The 23,809-nt window shown below is 36.1% G+C and overlaps 2 protein-coding genes across 5 annotated transcripts in view; both read left to right on the plus strand.

Annotated features, from left to right (window-relative positions):
- Positions 1-23,809, plus strand: part of LOC141433965 (angiotensin-converting enzyme-like) — a 203,296-nt gene that overhangs the window by 7,017 nt on the left and 172,470 nt on the right. The window lies entirely within an intron of this gene.
- Positions 741-5,329, plus strand: LOC141434427 (uncharacterized). The gene is made up of 2 exons (XM_074096845.1): positions 741-894; positions 1,346-5,329. The coding sequence occupies exons 1-2, from the start codon at positions 741-743 to the stop codon at positions 2,140-2,142; spliced, it is 951 nt and encodes a 316-aa protein (XP_073952946.1). The 3' UTR covers positions 2,143-5,329.

A 23,809-nucleotide genomic window follows, 5' to 3' on the forward strand; every position in this document is an offset into this window, starting at 1 on the left:
ATGTTTCGAATCTGGATATTTAAAGGTTAAATTTTACTCTTTCACCATCATGGAACACTATGCAGCGATACGGAGTGTGCGCCAAGATTCACAACATATAAAGTAGTTAAAAAAGTAACTGGAACAGTTTGGATCTCCGTGACAGGTAGCGCCGTCCTCTATTCACTTTATGGTTGTTGTGCCTAAACGTCACAACGTATTTCCAAAATTGTTACAATTTATTGTGTTTTGGAAGTGTTAAGTAGTTAATTATGTTTATTCACAAGGTATTGAGTGCGGAAACCTAGCAAAATGTGCGCGTATCATAAAACATAGCAACAAAGCCGTTCGGCGCCTACGGATCAGTAAGAGGTTATTACTGTATAGGTATCGATATTGATTCAAATCAGGTATGTTACTTACTCTTATGATATATTAAGATGCAATTCTACAATTCTGATAAACTGAGTAATCTTGATATTGTGGGTTAATGTTCATGATCATAATTATTGGTTGTTCACTTTTTTTGTGTATCTATCGACCTCTCAAAAAAAAAAAAAAAAAACAAACAGAAAACCGCGAAAATTCGCGCCCTTTTCCCGGTAATAACGGTCACTCAACGTTAATTGTCTATGTACGCTACTCATCATTCCTTCCTCGAAGTTCCTTCTTTCTTTATGCTCTCGCTTAGTGAATCAAGTGTGTGTGTAAACCTATAAGATTTATCTTTAAAAAAAAGAGGGCAAATAACTCGTCGGATGATGAAGAATCGAAAAGGAAAAAAGATCAGAAGATATGAAAGAAAACTTAACCGGCTTAAGCAAAACCTATCTGAAGATTCGGAAGTGCAGCACCAGCCCGGACCTAGCCAGTCTAGCTTCGAAGAACCCAAAGACAACTACACTGAGGAGACAGGTGTGTAAATATGAGTATGGTAACTAGCAATAGGCCTCCAAATCCCTCTATTTTTATAATGCTTATCTATTTCTTTTATGTTTCTCAACAGTCTTAATAGGTGTCTAAATAGCACTATTAACTTATAATAAAAATTATCTTGAACCAGAAACATGATATAGCATAATGGTCTTAAAACTTTTAGAGCTGGTTCCATACTAGAGGCCAGACATGACCAGTTAAATATAATGCATTAGTGCATACACAGTCCTGTGAAAAATTCAGAGGGTCACCATCTTAATTTATGGTGTATTGGTCTCATATATTTTCATATTTTTAGAGCTGACTCGTTACAGGGCAGACTGAGACTATTATTGGCCCAAAGCCTTTGTTACCATGGCCAAGTACATCCCTTCCTTTGAGTCATAATCCTATTCGAAACACAATAAGTGAATAATTGTGATCATTACAGAAATTCAAGCCACGGACGAATCACTGCCAGAGGAGTTTCTGCTTGCCTTAGGCGAGGAGGGCAATATATCTGAAAAGATTGGAGACAGCATCCGACAAGAACTTGTAGACAGGTGGGAAAACATCATGAAGACAGGCATTTTTAAGGAGAAGTGGACCTCATTAACTGAGAAATATTTAACACCAAGCAATTTTCCCAAGGCCATTGCGCCTAAACTCAATTCAGAGTTGGTTGCTGCTCTTTCAGAGACTATGATTAAACGTGACAAGAAATTTGAGTACAGACAGAACCTGATCGGAAAGATTCTTTCATGTTTGGGTTCTCTATTAACTGATATAATGAAGGGGAACCTGAACAGTCTGAAACTCATAGAAGGGATTAATGACTCTGCAAAAATTCTGTGTAATATGTATTATTATGACAATATTGTCAGAAAACACCTGGCTTTAAGCTCATTACCAGGCAGTGTCAAACAGGCTATTGCTAGTGCCCCAACAGATACCTACCTACTGGGAGAAAATTTAAGCGAACGCTTAAAAGCAGCCAAGGCAATTGAAAGAAATGGAACATTACTTCAACAAAGTAAACAACCTGCTAAAAAGCCACCTCCAAAGACAAATTTAAACTGGAAAGGCCCGTCTCAGAAGTTTCCTCAAAAGAGCAACAGGGCAAGAGGCGGGCCCCGGAACCAGCAATACCAACAGTACCAGCCAAACCAGCCTTACCAGCCACACCACCAGCAGCAGCATCAACGCCGTCCAGCTTCCAGGCCCCAGCAGCCCAAACGTCGTCGCTAATGGAGGTGCAGGCAGGTAGTTTAGCATATTATTATCATAATTGGCAACTGCTTACAAGTGATGAAGTCATTTTATCGTGGGTGTTGGGTTATGAAATTCCTTTTAGCAGTATCATACCCATTAGAAATAAATTGGATTACCATCGCCATTGGTCAAGTAATGAATCTTATAACCTAAGGACAGAGATTGTTAAATTAAAGAAAATGGACGCCATTTCCGAATGCTCTTATCAAGAAGATCAGTTTCTGTCACCAATTTTTACTATCCCAAAGCAAAATGGAGAAAATAGATTTATCTTAAATTTAAAACAATTGAATAAGTACATAACTGTCCAACATTTTAAACTAGAAGATTTACGCACAGTGTGTAAACTACTAACTAAAGATTGTTTTATGGCGACAATCGATCTAAAAGAGGCATATTTTTCAGTTAAAATTTCAGAGAATAGTAAAAAATTTTTGAGATTTGAATTTGAAAATAAACTTTACCAATTTAATGCTCTTCCATTTGGACTTTGTACAGCACCATATGTGTTTACAAAAATATTGAAACCAGTGATATCCTACTTAAGACAACAGAACATAATTGTATCAATTTACCTTGATGACATAATTTGTTTTAGCGAGGACTTCCAAACCTGTTACAGGAATATTCGTGAAATCTGTGTACTATTGGAAAGTTTAGGATTTGTTATCAATACAGAGAAAAGCTGTCTTCTTCCATCTAAATGTTGTAAATATTTGGGTTTTATAATAGATTCCAAGAACATGATGATGTCCCTACCTGTATCCAAAATAAACCTTATATCAGAGTCTGTTAAATCTTTCAAAAACAAAAAACAGTGTAATATCCGAGAATTTTCACAACTTTTAGGCCTCCTGAACTCTGCTTGCCCCGGTATAAAATATGGGCCTCTGTATACAAAATTGTTAGAAAGGGAAAAGTTTTTAGCACTTAGACAAAACAAAGATAACTATGATGCACGTATGCATATACCAAAGTATCTACACTCAGAGTTCAATTGGTGGCTTAGCAACCTTAGTTTATCTAATAATCCTGTTAGACAATATATCTATGCTAAAGAGATTTTTACCGACGCGTCACGTTCCGGTTGGGGGGCAGTCTGTGAAACGAAAAAATCAGCTGGTTTATGGACAAAAGAAGAACAAAAATGTCATATAAATTTTTTAGAACTGAAGGCAGCTTTCTTTGGTCTAAAATGTTTAACCACGGACTTATCTAACTGTGATATACTTATAAGAATTGATAACACCACTGCTGTATCATATATTAATAGAATGGGAGGGATTCAGTACCCTCATTTAAATGGTATTACACGCGAAATATGGCAGTTTTGTGAGGCTAGGAATATATTCTTATTTGCATCATATATAAATACAAAGGAGAATATAGAGGCTGACTTCCAGTCAAGGAAACATACAATAGAATGGGAACTGTCTGATGATGCATTCCAGAGTATAATTGTAGAGTTTGGGGAACCAGACATTGATCTTTTTGCGTCACGGACTAACAGTAAATGCAAAAGTTTTATTAGTTGGAAAAAAGACCCTGATGCTATAGCAGTTGATGCCTTCACTGTTAAATGGTCAGAATACTTCTTTTACGCCTTCCCGCCTTTTAATTTGGTATTAAGAGTTGTACAAAAAATCAAAATCGACAGAGCTACTGGCATTTTAGTTGTCCCTTACTGGAAAACTCAGCCTTGGTTCCCACTATTTACTGATTTGTTACAGTCACCTCCAATTATATTTCAACCAAGTAAAAGGTTATTATCCTCACATTTCAGAGATCATCATCCATTATACCAGACTCTTACCCTGGCTGCAGGTCTGCTCTCAGCGAGGCGCTGAAACGGAGAGGTGTGCCCCACTCATCAATGAATATTATGTTGTCTTCGTTAGCGCCCAGTACAATAAAGCAATATAATACAGGCTTGCAGTTGTGGTGGAAATTTTGCTCAACTCACAATATTGTACCATATGAAGGTTCAGTACCGTTTATTTTAACTTTTTTAACAGTACATTTTAACTCTGGAGCCTCCTATGGCACCTTGAATAGTTTCAGGTCAGCTCTATCACTGCTTATGGGACCAAAAATAGGCATGGACGATAGGATTAAAAGATTTTTCAAAGGAGTATTTAGGACAAGGCCAATGAGGCCTAAATATAGTACTACTTGGGACCCAGGCACCGTACTTAGCCTATTGTCGTCCTGGTTCCCCAACGACCTATTAAGTATTGAAAGAATCACAAAGAAACTAGTTACTCTTTTAGCTTTAACAACTGGACATAGAATTCAAACCTTATCACTAATTAAGTTAAATAATATTGTTTGTACTGATTCAGGCATTACTATTAATATATTAGATTTAATAAAAACTTCAAGACATGGTCGTGAACAGCCAATTCTAAAGTTATCATACTATAGTCAAAAAACTGAGATTTGTCCTGTACATACTGTTATCTCTTACATTAAGTTGACAAAACGTAACAGGAAGGACATTAATGATCTGATTATTACTTACAAGAAACCTTATAAAAAAGCTTCAACTCAAACCATAGGTAGATGGATTAAAGGTACTATGCAAGAGGCAGGCATAGATACTAGCATTTTTTCTGCTCATAGTACTAGACATGCCTCTACCTCTGCCGCCTTAAGGGCTGGTATGACAGTGGATGCCATAAGGAAATGCGCAGGTTGGTCTCATAATTCTAGTGCGTTTGCCAAATTCTATAACAGACCCGTGTTAGAGGGTACTAATAATATAAGCAATTTAATTTGTGATACTCTAAGTACATAAGTGATGATTACCTTAAGTATTTTTCTTAGATTATTTTATCTAATTCTTATGATTGTTCTTGTTTGTGATTAAAACAAAACTTTATTAAAATGTTAATAGTATAAAGAAGAGGCTTTAAGAATAGCTATCCTTATGTTTATTAATGGAAATAAATATGTTGATTTTATTTCTTCTCTTTGTGTTTAATTAATTCACTCTCAACCCTAGCTTTAAACATCTGCATAGTGTTCCATGATGGTGAAAGAGTAAAATTGCTAAATTAAACGAACTTACCTGAAGTGAAGTTCTATTTCAATTTTACGATCTTCACCATCATGGAACAACCCACCCTGACCCTTTTTATGTTTCTTCCCCTTAAGTTTTAGGGTTGTTCGTGATGCTTTAGACTAAAGTGAATAGAGGACGGCGCTACCTGTCACCGGAGATCCAAACTGTTCCAGTTACTTTTTTAACTACTTTATATGTTGTGAATCTTGGCGCGACACTCCGTATCGCTGCATAGTGTTCCATGATGGTGAAGATCGTAAAATTGAAATAGAACTTCACTTCAGGTAAGTTCGTTTAATTTAGCAATTAATCAATACAAATAACAATACAAAGACTTTTGTTGTGGCACTTGGGACTTAATAAGCGATACAGAAAACAGATACACAAAAAACTATTACAAAAATATTATTATATTATTATTAAATATTATTATTATATTATTTTATATTATATTTAAAAATTTTATAATTTAATTGTTTTTATGATATACCTACACTTAACCTACCTTACACTTTGTATGTACAGAAATTAAGTAAATTAAATAATCGGCGACCATTTTTAGTGAATAGTAAATACAGTAAATATGAACTAATCATTTTACACACATGAAGGACGTGTTTAAAAAGTAAACACACCTACTTGTTTTTAACACATACTTAATCTTATTCTTTAGAATTAATATGAGTAACGCTTAGTAAAATAAAATGTCATATTGAGCCGTTAAGGGGCTACCCGAGGTTTTCATCGATTTTTCGGCTATCGGTTCATCAATATTTTATTTTCATTTTTGTCTACCGGATTTTGAAAAAAAAAATAATACTTAATTTTGTATGATTTTTTTAAACATTGTCTAAAAACACTTATTTCGTATCTCAATTGACGTGAAAGATCTAACATATACGAAATCTACATATTTGGATTCGTCTTTGACGTTTGGTTTTCATTTGAAAGTAATTAACACAAAAGTTATGGCCTGAAAACCAGTTTTTTGGCCTAAAATTGTTCAACTTTGATGGCAAATATTTCGAATACAATGCACTTTGAAGTAAATATGGGATACTATGTTGCTAAAAGCCCTTGTTGTTAATATTATAAGCTACAAAAACATTAGAAAACTAAGGAATTCAGATCGATGGTCATTGGGGCCTGGGATCCCCTTAAGATATAAACGATTTTAAAATGACCATTATGTCACGAGTGTTATAGAAAAGTATTATTGAATCAGGTGGTTGTTATTCATTCATTTTGAAGGCCCATTCGAAAAGATGCGTAGGTTTGTTAATGCCAGTACTATGAATAAAGGTAGTTTAGGGTCGTCTTAGGTGGTAGGTAACTGACATAGACAGAATAAATACCTTCATACCAAATGTCAAGTTTCTAGAACAACCACTTCTGGTTGTTCTTGAAAAACCTATAGGATACTTCTATCCTATAGGTTTTTCAGTTACGGCAATTGTATAGAAACATCTTTTATAATGACTTTATCTTTTGATTGCGTTTAGATGTTTTTATTTACTGCTTCAAGGAGTAGCAGATCTGAGTATTAATATTAATTTCTGATTGATACCTCCACACATTTTTGAGATAACCTAACCAACAAAAAGTTGGAAAACGCCCGACTTTGTTACTTCAAAGTTCAATATCTCAAAAACAGCTAAACCAATTTTGATGAAACATGTTTAAAAGCCATCGCTAGAAAACCTGCTTCCTTCAAATAAAAAAAAACCGCATTCAAATCGGTCCACCCGCTTAAGAGCGACGTTGTCACAGACACACATAGCGTCAAACTTATAACACCCCTCTTTTTGCGTCGGAGGTTAAAAAAGAGTCTTGACAGACAGAAAAACGTAATCATATACTTAAGTCAGGGGTACCAACTTGTCAAATCGCGACCAGTCGATCGTGGCAAGGCAAAAAATATAAATACTGAACTATGCTGTTTCATTTAAGATTTATTTTCAAGAAGTATGGCAGATCGCACAGAGTTTCGTCAGTAACCAGTAAGTAGATCTTGGGTCTAATCAAGTCGGTCACCCCTGATATGTGTTCCGTTTTATTCTATTTGCGGTACGAAATCCTAAAAACGTTTTCGGCGAGCTAAGAACTTTTTTTTTGAAGTCCGTTACAAATTTAACTGAACTTGGCAAAGACTACCCATAAAACCACGTAAAAACCAAAATGGAAACAACGGAACCAATGTAATGCCAAATTTAAAATTAAATTAAATTTATTTTAATTTATTTAATTTAAATTTAGGTTTTACGGCATGACCGTAAAAGTAAAAATTTGGAATTGAAATAAAAAATACAAAAAGATTCCAAAAAACCAAATCTCAATGTAATGCTGTCCAATATAACTGGGTTATAAAAATGGTTTTCCGGATAGAAAACAGCTTGGTGTTCCCAAATTGGATTGGAAAAGAAAAGCTTGGCCGTAATATTCGGCTGTTGAAATTATTCACGGCTTTTAGGTACTAAATGAAAAGCGTAAATAACATCACTGAGTTTATAAATAATAAACGTGGCGTTACGGCGGGGCCGTATAGAATGTGCAATTTGCGCCTTGAAAGCTTGGCGCCTTTTAATGAATGAACTTGCTCACATGGGAATATGTCACGCGGTTGCCATACAAATGAGTGTAATGGTATTTTGATTTTTGGCCGCGATCCCGTGGGGATTTTAATCTGGATTCTTTGGTTTAGAGCGGATCAGCCAGAGCTCTGCGATATGAAGCTAAGCGGTGTGTTAGAAAAAAAAACCGGTCAAGAGCGTGTCGGACACGCCCAAAATAGGGTTCCGTAGTCATTACGAAAAAAATAGGTAATATTTTTCTAAGGATTTCGTATTTTATACGGAATCTTCCAAGTTTAGGTATATTTTATACCTTAGGCTGCTATTTACTCATAAACTACTAATAATTCTCAAGCAAACTTAGCCGTCATAGTTTTCCTTGAAAGTTTGATATACTTACTACTATCCTGAATTTTTTAAAAATTTTCCATCCACCGGTTTAGATTTTAGAGGGGGGACGCTCGATTTTAATGAAAATTTGCACTCTAAAGTTGAATATTTCGCAAAGACATCACTGAATCGTCTCAGCAAACCCCTAATGGTTTTAAAAGACCAATCCAATGATACCCCACACTATAGGGTTGGATGAGAAAAAAAATCACCCCCACCTTACGTCTATGGGAGGTATCCTAAAATATATATATTTTTTTTCAATTTTGTATTGTACTATTTTGTCGGCATAGTTTACATATATATCCGTACAATATAACAGCTTGCTAGCATTGATAGTCCCTGAGCAAAGCCGCGGACGGACGAACAGACACACAGACAGAGAGACAGACATGGCGAAACTATAAGGGTTCCGTTTTTTCCATTTTGGCTCCGGAACCCTAAAAAACTACCACCGAACTTTTTAACAAGAGAAATATATATAAGTAAATGTCCTATCTCTGTTTATTGTGTCTGTAAGTTCGCCTTTGTACTCTTTTGTTTTGTTGTTTTTTATTTTTGTATTATTTTTGTGTTTATGTACAATAAAGTATTTACATACATACATACATATCGTGTTGTATTGTATAAGTCTTTATTATCCATAAAAATATGAAAATTACAGATAACAAGAGAAAGAAATGTAAAAAGGCGATTTTATCCCTTAAAGGAATCTCTTCCAGTTAACAGGCCAACCCAGTTCTAGTTGCACGCGAACGCGACGCCTATGCCCGAAAGTCTGATAGGTATAAATATTTTATTAAGTACTTTATCATAAGCCGAAAGACGTTCACTGTTGTGAAGAGGCGTAGGCCTTTATTCAAGTGGGAGGCCTTGGAACGCCACAATGTTCATTCAATGACAACTCGCTACTTGCATCCATGAGTTGCCTGCAATTATCGCGATGTCGTTTCGTTAGTCATATAAAAAAAGTTAGTTGGTTAGATATGTAAAAAAATATATATTTTAAGAGTAAAATTATACCAAACGTTTCAATTATTATTTAATCGAGTGATGGTATCATTTGGAATTACATATGCCAAATGTTGTTTTACTGAATGAAGTTTCAGTATATACTTTAATTACACAACCGACTAATTAATCGTTTATGCAAGCAAACCAAATGACCTCACTTCAAACGGATTTGTTACATTGTCAAAAAGTGCACTCTTTGGTTCATTACTGACATTAGTACGAAATCATGAGCCTCTAAATGCCAAGGCTGTATTTATATGTCGGAATGATTGCCATATGCTTAAGTTATCCATTAATCTTTTATACGTATCCGTAATTGAGACTGCGAATTGCGAGTGGGTGTTTAGGGCAAAATGAGGAGCAATAGTTTGCCTTCGTTCTCCCTTATGTCAATTTATACCACAAACCGTTGTATCTGGGCGATTAGACCTTTGCTTACGTAAGGTAAAACTGGTAGAATGTGGTAAGTCAAATGGAAAATGACTATTTCTCCAAAAGTTGTCCAGTTTCAGGTGTCCACTTATTAAAAAAAAACCTGACGCTATTTCAACACAAAAAATAAGTAGTATTGTGTTTAAATATATAATAAAAACTTGTGGTAAAGTCAGATAATCTTTGTTGTTATATCCAATAGAAAGTTTTGATGTATTTTAATTACAAAATTACGATTTTTGCCTCACAAGATTTCGTGACGTTTTCCTGACGTCAAGAATTTTGGATGTTTTATGCAGTTTATTAAGAAGTTTAGTTTAAGAAGCCGTGGTGGCCTAGTGGTTTGACCTATCGCCTCTCAAGCAGAGGGTCGTGGGTTCAAACCCCGGCTCGCATCTCTGAGTTTTTCGAAATTCATGTGCGGAGGAGTTACATTTGAAATTTACCACGAGCTTTGCGGTGAAGGAAAACATCGTGAGGAAACCTGCACAAACCTGCGAAGCAATTCAATGGTGTGTGTGAAGTTTCCAATACGCACTGGGCCCGCGTGGGAACTATGGCCCAAGCCCTCTTGTTCTGAGAGGAGGCCTGTGCCCAGCAGTGGGACTTATATAGGCTGGGATGATGATGATGATGCAGTTTATGTTTTATGATCTCGTTCTTAGTGTTATAATTTCTTGACAAAACTGGTTTCTTGTCAATTTCATCACGGGGCACTTTCTAGAAAAATACTCAAATAACTCAATCAATCAATCAATATCTTTATTTTGCTTAAAATGTGGTAAAATAATACAGGTCACAATGTAAAAAAAAAATGTTTCACACACTTCACCAATACAATGGCAGGCATGCAAAAATATAAATGTACTTCTGAAAAGGACGCAGAACTAAAACTTGATAAAGTACAAAATTTAATAGGTAGGTACTTATCACACTAAAACGTGGAATTAATTTAACCAATATGCATTTCATTGTGTCATTTAGCCTAGTGGTTCAATCCCCGGTCGAGGCAAATATTATAAACTAGAGTTTTTAGAGGCTTCGCACGCCTAAACTATTCGATCTAGTAATTACAATTGAAATTCCGGGATTTTACAAAATTCCTCCGGGAATTCCCAAAATTTAGATCGTGGTCTTCATTGAGGTTGTGTCAAGAACAACTATCCAAAATTTCAATACTATAAACCCAGCGGTTGAAATAACAAGATTGTATCCCTATCCCGAGGGAATATCGGGATAAAAAGTAGCTTATGTGTTATTCCAGACGTCCAGCTACCTACATCCCAAATTTTAATGACTCAAAGCCCAGCGGTTGTTATTTCGAGATTTTATCCCTATCCCGTGAGAATATCGGGATAAAAAGTAGCCTATATGTTATTTTAGATGTCCAGCTGCCTATACAGGTACCAAATTTCATGATTCTAAACTCAGCGGTTATTATTTCGAGATTTTATCCCTATCCCGTGAGAATATCGGCATAAAAAGTAGCCTATATGTTAATCCAGGGTAGGTACATACATATTACCAGTATGCCAAATTTCATTCAAATCCACTCTCGTAGTTTTTGAGTGAAAGAGTAACGAACATACATCCAAACAAACATCCATCCATACAAACTTTCGCGTTTATAATATTAGTAGGATGAAGAATACAATGTTCACAGAAAACAGGAATATTAATTTGTGAGTAATTCTGAGGTTTTAGATTTTTAATAGTAATAAATGTTTATCCGTTGCTTCGTAACCACCCGTGGCTCTGCTTAGTTTGGGTCAAATTAAATTAGTGTCCATTGACCCATATTGTAGTTACGAGTGGAAAACGTGAAATTTACAAAATAATAATAATACAAATTTGGAACTGGTATGCGATGGTAAGTGCAGATGAGGTTGAAGATGAAGCCCACTAATTCAGTAACAGCCCATTTATTCGGAAAAACAGACAGCGGAAGCGAATTCACTTCCTTATTCCACATTAAAGAAGATGAACAACCGCTTCGTGTGAATTGTTGAAATATTATTTAGCAACAATAAGATTGAGTTGCTTGGTCTAATGGTGGTGAAAGCATAAACATAATATTACTAGCGTAAATGTTACGTTAGCGTAATGCTACGTTTATGGGTAAAAGTTTATCAATTTCTTAAAAAACAATCGCAATTTCTATGGAGCGCGGAGTCACAAGCATGCCGACATTAACTCACTTAGCAAGCGCGGTACAGTCGTATTCTAGTTAAATTTTCTGTTTTGTGATTGCGTTTTATAGCGGGAAAGGGTGCGAGTGTACCATAAGGCGACGGCAAGGTCAGAAGTAAGTTAGCTGATGCCTAACTTTGTTTCGTCAAACAAAAAGTCGTGACTCTGTAAATGAATAGGCTGAGAATTATTTGCGCTCGAATAACTTTGGGTTGAGTTGATTATTTAAAATTAGGGTCTGTTATTAAGACAAAGACATCGTTAAGTTTTCTAGCTATATTTACCTGGGAGCCTTCGTGTCAATTACATATCGACGGTTGAAAGGCAATTTGATCTAAGCGCCATTTTCGTAAAAAAAAACGATCTTAGCTCAAAAGACAGAAAAATTCACTGATTAAAAACATATACAAGGTGCTTATTAAATAACTGAAAAACAGAAAGTAGTTTGCTCAGGAGGTCCTGTGGGATTTTTAAAATCTCGATTTAAAGCTTAAAAAGGTAGTTCTTATATGGATCTGACAAGACTTAAGTCGAGAGTAGAATCTATTGCACTGTTTTAAATTAGGTTGTGTTTGTTTTTTTTTTAAATATCTTTTTTATTGTGCCCAGTTTTAAAGTTATGACTGCAACAGGCGGCTTTTCATGATATGCCTAGGAATTTCGTGATCTGGCGGAATTTACGATCGGCCGCCGACATATATATATTAGTAGGGAACGATAAGCTATTTGCAACTGGTAAGGAAGAACAGCAGACTGGAAATAACTTTGTTAAAAACTACTAAAGATGAAACAATATGACTAAGTAGTCGTAATGCTATGAAAAGCTATACGCCATCTTAAGTTAAAGTAGACGTAAGTTTTAGTGTGGTTCGCCCATCCATTTTAGTTTTCTCGTCGATTCCGTAGGAAATGTCCTACTTTTTCTACTTAACGACACTTGCCAACTTTTGTTTTGATTTGAGAGCAGAAAGATTTTGTTTCTTAAACAAGTCTATACGGAAATGCAGAAACGGTACTTGTCGGTAGATTGAATTGTCTCTTGAGTTTTAGAGACGAGCTATTTTATATTGTAAGCATCCTTTTCAGAAGTATTCTTCTTTTATAAGCTTTTATTTAGTTTCACATGTCCCGTTGTCTGTCTGTCTGTAAACAAATCTTGCAAGTTGAATTCGACCAACTTCCAGTAGTCGGATTGACTTGAAATTTTGGCATACCCATGCAAATTGCGTGACAATACAATAATCTGGTAGTGATATCCTCGTAGTCCGGCTAGGATCGTCTCAGCAGAACAACGGTTACGGTTAATGGCATCGACTTGAAATTTGGTATGCAAATGTAGCTTGTTTTAGAAATGAAATTAAATAAATAATAAATAAATAAATATCACGGGACAATTCACACCAATTGACCTAGTCCCAAAGTAAGCTTAGCAAAGCTTGTGTTATGGGTACTAAGCAACGGATAAATATAATTATATAGATAGATGCATACTTAAATACATATTAAACACCCAAGACCCGAGAACAACCATTCGTATTTTTCATACAAATATCTGCCCCGACACGGGAATCGAACCCGGGACCTCAAGCTTCGTAGTCAGGTTCTCTAACCACTAGGCCATCTGGTCGTCGTGGCCAAATTTTTATCAAAACTTATTATTAACCTACTGGCTTATGTTTAAGTCTTAAAGGAAGTTCCCTAATCAAACAATCCTTCTTAGTGCACACCAGTACGATACGCGCGTGCCCCAATCGTAGTCCATAATCTACGATTACCATCAGGTGTGATTCTAGTCAGACGAAAGCCTATTTCTAAATAAAAAACCGGGCAAGTGCGAGTCGGACTCGCGTACCGAGGGTTTCGTACACACTTATAGGTATGTAAGTAAACGGGAATCGTATCTTGAAGATATTTCTCGCTTTTTCCGAGTGATTTAATAGATCCAGTGTATGCAGAGCCCTACTCTTAAGCAAAATGTACGCTGTGTGGGGTCAGATTATATTGGTCATGTTTTTCAGACTTTCCTAGTTGGTTGTGTTATAATAGCTACCTCCATACCGAATTTCAAGATTCTGAGTTCACGGGAAGTACCCTGTAGGTTTTGATTCCCTTGCGACTTTCGAAAATTTGCGGAAATTTGCAGCATAAACGGCTGCATCTTTTGATCGCGTTGGCTTAGAAGTTTGATTTTTTCACAGCTTCAAGGGACAGTAGACCTCAGTATTTGATATAAATTTCAGCTTGATAGCTCCACGCGTTCCCGAGAAAAAGGGTCTTGACAGACAGACAGACGGACAAAAAGTGATGTTAAATAAGGGTTCCGTTTTTTCCTTTTGAGGTACGGAACCCTAAAAAACAAGTTCGGCGAGCGCATGAGGTGAATGAAGTAGATTTGCCGCGTAAGTCATAGTCATTCGTACGGTCCCTGGAGTTGCATTATTGTGGGCACGTTCCTAACAAACTTGCAGCATTTTACCGACAAAGATACTGCACCGTTTTGTTAGCTCTATAAAATGTAAATATCTCTAAATCTCAGTGAATGTAGACCACTTAGGTACACTTGGGTACCTTTCTGGTTCAGTGCCAAAACATATATATTTTACGTTTCGCTATTAGACCATTCTCATGTTATAATGCCTTCCAAGGAGGTTCAGGAAGAAGACATTTTTAAATTTTAAGACGTAGGTGTGTAAGTATAGAGATAGGCTGATAGATAATAAATATGAGAAAAAATAAATTAAAAAAATCAGATCAGATCAGATTGTCTTAAAAAACTTTAAAAGAAAAAACGAGTTCAGTAGTCTAGAACTGTTAGTATCTAGGTGACTTAAAATTATTCAACAGTCGGGGCACACGCAATATTGTGACCAGTGTACAAAAGTTTCAGTAATGGGGAATGGATGAAAATTTTAGAAACGCTGGTAACTTTTTTTATCGATAGGAATAACCTTTCTAATTAACAGAAAAAAATATCAGATTTTTAAGTAGCTTCAATTATTTAAAAAAAATGAAAGAGTTTTCTTTACCGCCAATTTACGACAGTTCGGTCGGCTACGGGTTGTTCCGTAGTCCGTTTTGTAGATCGTTTTGACAGGTGACACTCTTGACCGGCTCGGATAATACCGACATGGAAATACCGACCCTGTTTTTCATCTACACACCCATGGAAGCTCATGTCAGTTTCTATGGGCGTGTACATGAAAAACAAGGTCGGTATTTCCATGTCAGTATTATTCAGCCCAGTAAAGAGTGTTACCTGTCAAAACGATCGAGTCAAACGCACATAAATTCTTTTTAAATGTTTTTTATTCTGGACTATGGAACAACCCGCAACCGACCGGACTGTCGTAATTTGGCGGTAAAGAAAACTCTTTCATTTTTTTTAAATTAATTGATGCTACTTAAAAATCTGATATTTTTTCTGTTAATTAGAAAGGTTATTTCTTATTGATATAAAAAAAACAAGCATTTCTAAGTTTTTCAGATATTCCCCTTTGTTGTTTTTGCGGACGACATTTTGAAACGTTATGTTAAAAACTACCCAGCCCTTTACTACCCAACCAACTACGTAAAATACCATGAACGGAAAATACCAAAACGCTATTTTCGAACTTAATATTTTGATTCGCCGTATACCAAAAACGCTGAATACCAACTACGAATACGTAAATCACCAACTTAGATCAGCGTCTCAACGCTTGCAGTCCCCGTCAAGTCCAATAAGTGACAAAAAAAAAACATTTTATCAGATTGCAAGTGACCAGTTATTGAGCGTTTAGTTAGAATATGTAGTTGGTATTTCGCGTATATTGAGTGTGGTGTTTTACGAACCATTATTATTATAATCTACGTGAATACAACACATAAGGTAAACGTACGAGTGCTCTGTCCCGATAGTTGCCATCTTTAATTTTATGTCATTAGCAATAGAGATGACAGAAGGGTGTCATCTATTGGGTATTAGCGTGTCGAGCACTCGAACCTTTACCTTACATAGACATTTATATTGCAATTCTCGTCAATATATCATTTATACAGACACTCCTTGTTTACCACTTAGGTACTCGTATTACTGGGTACTTATGTAAGTAGGTGTAATTGCCTAGCACACAAGCATTTAATGGCTGCTTCATTCGTTTTCTGTGCACTAGTTTGTTCGAGGAATACTTATGCAATAGACACGAGTGTTGCTTGGGCGTCGAATTCTAGCTAGACCTATTTTATGTTGACGAGTCCGTAAATTGTTCTCAAGTAGGTGAATCTGTTCAAGTTTTAAAAATTAATTATCATATCTAAAGTTATTATATTACAAACTAGCGACCCGCACCGGATTTAATCTGGTACAATTTAAAAAAATGTTTTTAAGTAATCAAAAGCACTTCACATTTTTCATCTTCATTTCCCGAAAACTACACCCGCGCAAAGCCGTGGCGCGTCGCTAGTACATGTATCATAATATTCATATTATATAAAAACCTTCCGTGAAAAATTATCTGATTGTCAAAATCGTATTTAAATCTGTCGCTTAGTTTAAAATATCTAAGTATCTACAGAAGGCGGGAAGTTACTTTATTTTCTATTAATGTTTTACACTACCAGTGTGTATAAATAAGTGGCGTCGAGAACTCATCTGTTTTAAATATATTATTCTAAATATAATTCCAACTTAACCGCCTCTAACACAACCTTGAACGAGCGTGACAACGAGGCGCTAACGACCTTAGCGTAAACACAAGAAATTACATAACTTTATTTAAATGCCGTATCGATGTTTGTCAATGCCAAATACATTATTGATTCATTTAGTCACGCTCAGGTCGCTCAACGGGAGTATTAAAAACATGATACCTGTGAATTGCACGTAAAATCTCAAATATTCTAGTAAAAATGACATACATAAGTAACAATTATATTATCAGGTCTAGGTAAGGTAAACGTCCGAGTGCTCGACACGCTAATGCCCAATAGACGACACCCTGCTGTCATCTCTGTTGCTAATGACATAGTTATAAATAAAATTAAAGATGCCAACTATTGGGACAGTGACGAGCACTCGTACTTTTACCTTAAATAAGGTCAAGACGTTTAAGAATTAATAAGTAAGTAATAATAATATGAAATTTGTGGGAACCCCTTTTGTTTTTGTTCTATCCCTGTGATGGTTAAATATTACAAACCTCAAACTCTGAGTGATAACAGAGGTAAATATATGGTACTTACTGCATATATGTAAATAATAAAAACCGGTCAAGCATGAGTCGGTCTTAGGAAAAATAGTTTAAGAGAAGTTTCTTCGTTCCATTCTCCATACAAACGTAGTCCCGGTCTCATTTAAAAACTAGGCAACAGAAATAAATGAAATTTTGTAAGTATGGACTAGACGTAATTATCTATGCCTGTCGTTTTTCAGATTTTCATATATTACAGGAGCTCAAAAGTCGACAAAAAAAAGATGTCAACATTGCACGAGAATTACAGACTAATAAAGATTTTTTACAAAAATCGAAAAAACCACAGGCATAGAAAATATATTGAATATCTTGATTGTAAAATATCATTGATTTCTGTGCTATACTTTTCGTATAATATGAGGACAACGAAACCCAAAATTCAACCGCTAAATCTTGAAAAGCCTACAGGCTATCTCGATATAAATTACGGACGACGTTGCGGAAGGCATGGGGGGGACGGCTGCGAGCGCTTATGTCACGAGCGATAAAGACAGCAATATCCCAAACGAATACCTGTTTTAAAAAAAAATATATATACCTCGTTGAGTTTCTTGCCGGATTCTTCTCAGCAGAGGTTTTTCCGAACCGGTGGTAGTTTTTTTTTGACATTCATAAGTGCTTGTTATAGCCTAAATTGAATAAAGATATTTTGACTTTGACTTTGACTTTGAATACCTAACGCGGCCGCCGGTGGCAGGGAAACTTCTCTTAACTTTGTAAAATAAAATTTAAAATTAATGCGTTTTTTGTATGGCTTTATTTTCTGTTTTTGTTTTTGTGGCGGCAAGAGAAATACACATGTCTAAATTTCAGTTGTTTATCTATTACGGTTTTAGAGATACAGCCTTATGATAGACGGACATCAAGGTGACAGTAATAGGGTTCCGTTTGTCGCCATTCGGATATAAAATAGAACCCTAAAACGTTGACCTAGAAAGCTAGAATGATCATATCTGATGTAATTGGGTATCTGCGACCATTAATGTTACCATTCAAATTGGAGTTTGGGGTTTCAACATAAATCTAAAGGCAGATTTACTAGCCAGTGTTTTAAAGCTTTAAGGGGAATCCGGTGTCACTCGCTGACTAATGTGACTCCGGCCGGATCAGGCGCCGGATTGTAAATCAAACCGGTTCGTGTCCGATCGTATTTTAAACAGATAGACCAGCCAGGAGCTGAAATATGGAACATATTTAAATTATTCCTTGTGTTTTTGACATTCAGAAGAATTACTAGACGAGTTCAGTGTTATCCATTCGTATTATCATATTTATCTGCTGCCTAGGATTCCCTAGTTTGGAGCTAGCACTATACCTACCCACTTTACTTACCTAAATATCAATCGACTCAGGAGATTTTAGTTATTTATTCTGAAAAGGTGTTGCAATAAATAAATACTGAATACTGAATACATCCCTGTAAGACGTATATTATACCTACTTCTAATTAACTTTTGCTGGCTTTAATGGTGAGAGTGTGTAACAAGGCTGATCAAGCCTTGACGATTGCTAAACTCTTCCTCATATCATGTTTTGGTTCGTTTTAAAAATTCAATCCAAATTTCAATTTTCGAATATCCACTGTACTTTAAAATTCAGCACTTTGTTTTATGTCAAAATTCATTCTACGATCAGCAGCCGTACTGTAAGGAAGTGCTAAATATTTTTATTATTTTGACATCAACACCTATTCGATCATAATATCATAACAGTTTCATAGTGCGGTTAATTAGTGTTTTACACCCAGTTTCATCACACATTTGTATCCTGTTCTACTTAACCCTCTAAGGGATCTTGAAGGCACAACTGTAAGTCCTGCAACATTTGTAACCGTTTTAGCTTATTTACAACGACCCAAATTTATTAGTTTTTATATTAAGTTCTTTTTTTGTATGTATTGTTACAGGTGCCTTCTATCTTACTTAATAAACCTCTTGAACATTTCCTGTCTTTACCGCTTCATCATCATCTGTCGCACACATCGTGACAACTGGCGCTAATATATACTCAGCGGCACATAATTTAGCTCACTATATATACAAAATTATCTATTACCAAAGGGCCAAATTTTTTGCCGCTCAGTATATTTTTGTTTTGAAAAATGACTTTCTGCTAATTCTCTTGCGGTGCATTATTTTTGGCAATGAAGGTATTTCCAAAAGCGCTGTAGTGTAAAAAAATGTAATTTAAAAGAGCTCTTTGCGGCATACATCGCTGCTTGTAAACAAAAGGGGCACAATAAAAAAAAAACTTTTACTGTAAAAATCGCATTTGAAGTTCTATATAAATTGCGATTTATGCGATAAAATATTCTTTTATTTTTTAATTTATGTCCCTTTTGTTTATAAGTAGCGATATACAGAATAAACGTTTAAGTTTTTGACTGGTAGATACTGTAATGGTTTAGGTAAAAGCTAGTATCTCATCAAAACATAAATGTGAAATGAGAGCCAAGTTCAATATTTTCCTTGATTGTTGACTTTAACGATAAGGTAAAGGATAGTAAAAGGTCACATTGCGTAGACTCGTTCTCATTCCTCTCGAATCACACGAGCCCCCACGGGCGCATTCCAGAGAACTGAAAGTTCCACTTTGCAAAGTTTTAAGTGGCATTGTTTGTCATATTTGCGTGGCGTGATTGCGGGAAGCTAAGTGGTCTAGAGTTGACTTAAATGAACGGATCATCCAGTGATACTTATATACTTATATTTACATGTCTATATTAATAATTTCGTCAAGGGGTACGGTAGACTCGAACGAAATGCACATCAAATTGAAGAGCGTAAAAAATTAGTCAATCCGAGTCGACAACTTGTAGGCGGAAAATTCGGATTATCGAGTATTTTCAATATAAACTTGAATAAATTACTAAGTATATAATGGCGTGCGAAGTAAACATGTCAAAGTCATCACATAAAGGTGGCGTTAGTGTCACGTCATCACGTGTCACAAGTGTCACCGGTTTGCATTTCGTTCTCCGTTGTGACCTCTTAAGGGCGCCACACACGGTACGATTGGTCGATTTTCATCAGATCGATCGTACAGACGAATTGTACCGTATATGGGGCCCTTTAGGTCTTATTTCTTTGATTATGGACATAGACATCATAGTATTTGGGCAAATAAGATTTAGGAGAAATATCTACTTACTGGTGAAATACCGATACGTAGGTTAGCCGTTAAAGTGTTTGTGATAATAATTAAGGCTGGGAATATACGTCAGATTTTTTGATAAGTACGACAGTCTTTACTGGCAAAACATTTTTTCAAACATATTATGAGTCTACATTTTACCCGAGCGAAGCCGGGTTTTCATCTTGTATGTAATAAACCCTTTATTGTAAAAAAAAGAACTAAACAAGAGACAAATATTGAGATACATGTCAATATACCGGGTGTGGCCTGTAATACGAGAAAAAATTAAAACATAGATCCTCCTCGTCAAACTGAACAACATTAGTTCAGCGACTTTAAAAAATAATGGAGTCTTTGAATCTTACTTTTTTCATACAAATTAAATACTGCTATCAATGTACGCCATCCATCCTAGAACACTGACGTCGCCTGTCACGCTACAAACATCAAGCATTTTGCTTGACATTGCTTCTTCGAATAAACTTAAAAGTGTAATATAAATTAAAAACTAACTATTTTTAAAAATCGCTGAACTAATGTTGTTCAGTTTGACGATTATGATCTATGTTTTAATTATTTGCTCATATTACAGGCCACACCCGGTATACAACTGTATTGTCGCGTTTAAAGGCCTGAGGGTTAAAATAACCATTTTTACATTGGGGACCTAAACGCGATAATTTATTGCGTAATGCTACATTTTTTATATACAGTTGAGCCTTGGTAATAACATATAGGCGATTATTTGTTTCAATATTCCCCGTGTTAGGCATGTACGCGTGTATAGGACTAGGCATCCATTTAAATATTAGTGATTTTGTTGGGGAAGTTGACAACCACGAATATTAGAACGTGGCTCCCATTTTCTAATTTATATTTTTGACTGGTCCCTAATATTCATACATAAATAAACAAATGCACGTCGACTCGAAAATCTTCTCCTTTTGGTTTCGGCGGTCAAAAAAATACCACAACGGAATAAAAAATATTTCAGTAATTATTTACTACAGTAACGACAGAATTAGGTTATCCTAATTCTGTCGGTTTGGTCTGGCCACCAAGCCTAATCATCTAATCAGCGTTTCAAAGTGACCTTTAAAGTATCCGTGGCCTTGAATGCCGGAAGGCTTGTTAGATGGAATAAGAAACGACGTAATTCTCTTTCTCTTGAACCATCCAGACCATCTGAAACTAAGGAGTCAGTCCAATTGATCAACGAGGACCTGAGTTCGATTCTTGAGTGGTCTACTGCGAGCTCTCTTGTCCTAAATCCTTTAAAGTCCAAATATTTGATTATGGGCTCCCGTAAGCAAATTGATAAGGTAAAAGCTTACGATCCCGAAATAACTATCCTCGGTGACTCGGTGGAGCAGGTGCAGGAGGCTCGCAATTTGGGCATTCTTATGGACTCGAGTCTGAAATTTGAAAAGCACGTCGGAGATGTAGTTCGTAGTTGTTTTTACCGGCTGCGTTACTTTACAGGATTCGAAAGTATTTGAGTATAGATCTTCGTATACGTCTTTGTGAGGCTTTAATTCTTTCCAAATTGAACTATTGTTTAACTTCCTTTGGCTCTTGTTTGTTAAAGAAAACTCATAAGCTTTTTGCAACGAGTTCAAAATGCCTGTGTGAGATACTGCTTTCCTGTTCCTCCACGTTCCCATATTACTCCATTTTTAAACAACGCAGGCATGCTAAGTGTTTCGCATCGTAGGGAACTGTTGTTTGCTGCTTTGCTTTTCGATGTTGTGAGGACTGGTGCACCTGAGTATCTCCACGAAAAGCTGAAATGGTCGTCGATGGCAGCTAGATACCGAACGAACAGAGCCTGTGTACTCTGCTCGTACAGACACAGGACAGCTGCATTTCGGGGAAGTTTTAGGTATCTGGCCTCGAAGTGTTGGAATAACATCCCTCCTCCTATTCGAGGAGTTCGTTCAAGGCAGATGTTTAAGCAAAGGTTTAAAACATATTTATTGGATTGCCAGAAGCTTCAGGTCAATGCTTAGTACTACCCGGTATCGTCGGTTCTATTTGACAACCAGGCTGCGAAAATCTTTGTCTTTGTTTTTGCTTGTATTAGGTACCTAAATTCAAGAATGTCTGTTATGTTTGTTTGTTATTTGAACCTTAAATTATACATTATTATAGTAACTTTGAGTAAAAATTGTATGTGACTGAGTGCGTCAACTTCTGGTTCCGACAGAATATCAGCGCTGTGACAGCAATGTCGCAGCACATGCTGAGTCGGCGCCTTTTCGCGGCTGTGCCGTGACAACTTAATTCAAATATGTATACAATCTGAATCGTTTGTTATGTAGAATTGTCATGGCATGTTTGTGAATAAAGTTTTTTATCTATCTATCTATCTATCTATCTATCTAATTAAGAGTTTTTTTTTTACTTCTTTTTAAATAAATTGTCCAGCAACTGGAGGTCTATGGAGGATACCTATATTCAACAGTAAAGTAAACTTATATACTTTATGATGACGTTCATGACCAGCGAGTGATTATTTTCATCATCATCATCATGTCAGCCGAAAGACTGCTGGACATAGGCCTCCCCAAGGCTCTCCACTCAGACCGGTCTTGTGCTTTCCGCATCCAACGCGATCCAGCGATCTTACACAGGTCGTCGCTCCATCTTGTTGGAGGCCTACCGAGTACCGACAGCTCGTCTCCCGGTCCGTGGACGCCATTCGAGAACCTTCTGACCCCATCGGCCATCAGTCCTGCGAGCAATGTGCCCCGCCCACTGCCACTTCAGTGATTATTTTACTTGTTGGGAAGTGTAGATGAGGCCTTATTCAACTGGGAGCTCAAGTATTAGTATAGTTGTGGTGTGCTTGATATGTTACGAACGAATCCGTGGTTCCTTGTTCACAAAGTGAGCTCGAACGGAAAGCCAACCGTGAACTCTCAATTGAATAACAAGTTAGGTAGTGCCATAACAATTCTAGTTGGTCTGTCAGTTAAATTATCAGAAATATTGGACAGTATTGTTTATTTTGTTAATTAAATTAAAAATGATGAAGAATATAGGCATTTAAAGTTCCGCGGGGAGTCACACCGTGCTAAAAAGTGACGTCACGAGCCCACACTCCTGAACTTTTACACGCTTCACCTTTACCTATAATTTTTTGTTTGATAAAAAATTGTGTCTAATATTTTCTGATTATTTAATCGACGATTTAATTTTTTTTCAGCCAGGAAACTATACCCATGTCTATCAAGGTACCTATTTTTAGTTTAAAGGTACATAAGTAGTTATTAATTGTATGAGTTTTATTGAAATGCTTTCTCCCCGTTTCAACATCCATTGATTAATTTTATTTGATGGATTAAAATCATGCCGTCTCTGTTTGTTTAGTTCGAATAGACGGAGACGGCATAACATTTATCCGTCAATTAAAATTAATCAATGGGTGGTAAAACAGGCCCTTAGTTTCTAATTACCTTGATTGTAGATATAGTCAACGACAAAGTAAGCTTATCTATTACTGTGTCTCTTCAAATTACATCGTAATATCATACAAGTAACTAATATGATGTGACAAGATCTTCTTCTTCTCTTTTAAAATATGGCTTTTCTGTCCTAATTAATAGGACAATTAC

Source organism: Choristoneura fumiferana, chromosome 13 (genome assembly GCF_025370935.1).
Source record: "Choristoneura fumiferana chromosome 13, NRCan_CFum_1, whole genome shotgun sequence".
Classification (NCBI taxonomy): domain Eukaryota; kingdom Metazoa; phylum Arthropoda; class Insecta; order Lepidoptera; family Tortricidae; genus Choristoneura; species Choristoneura fumiferana.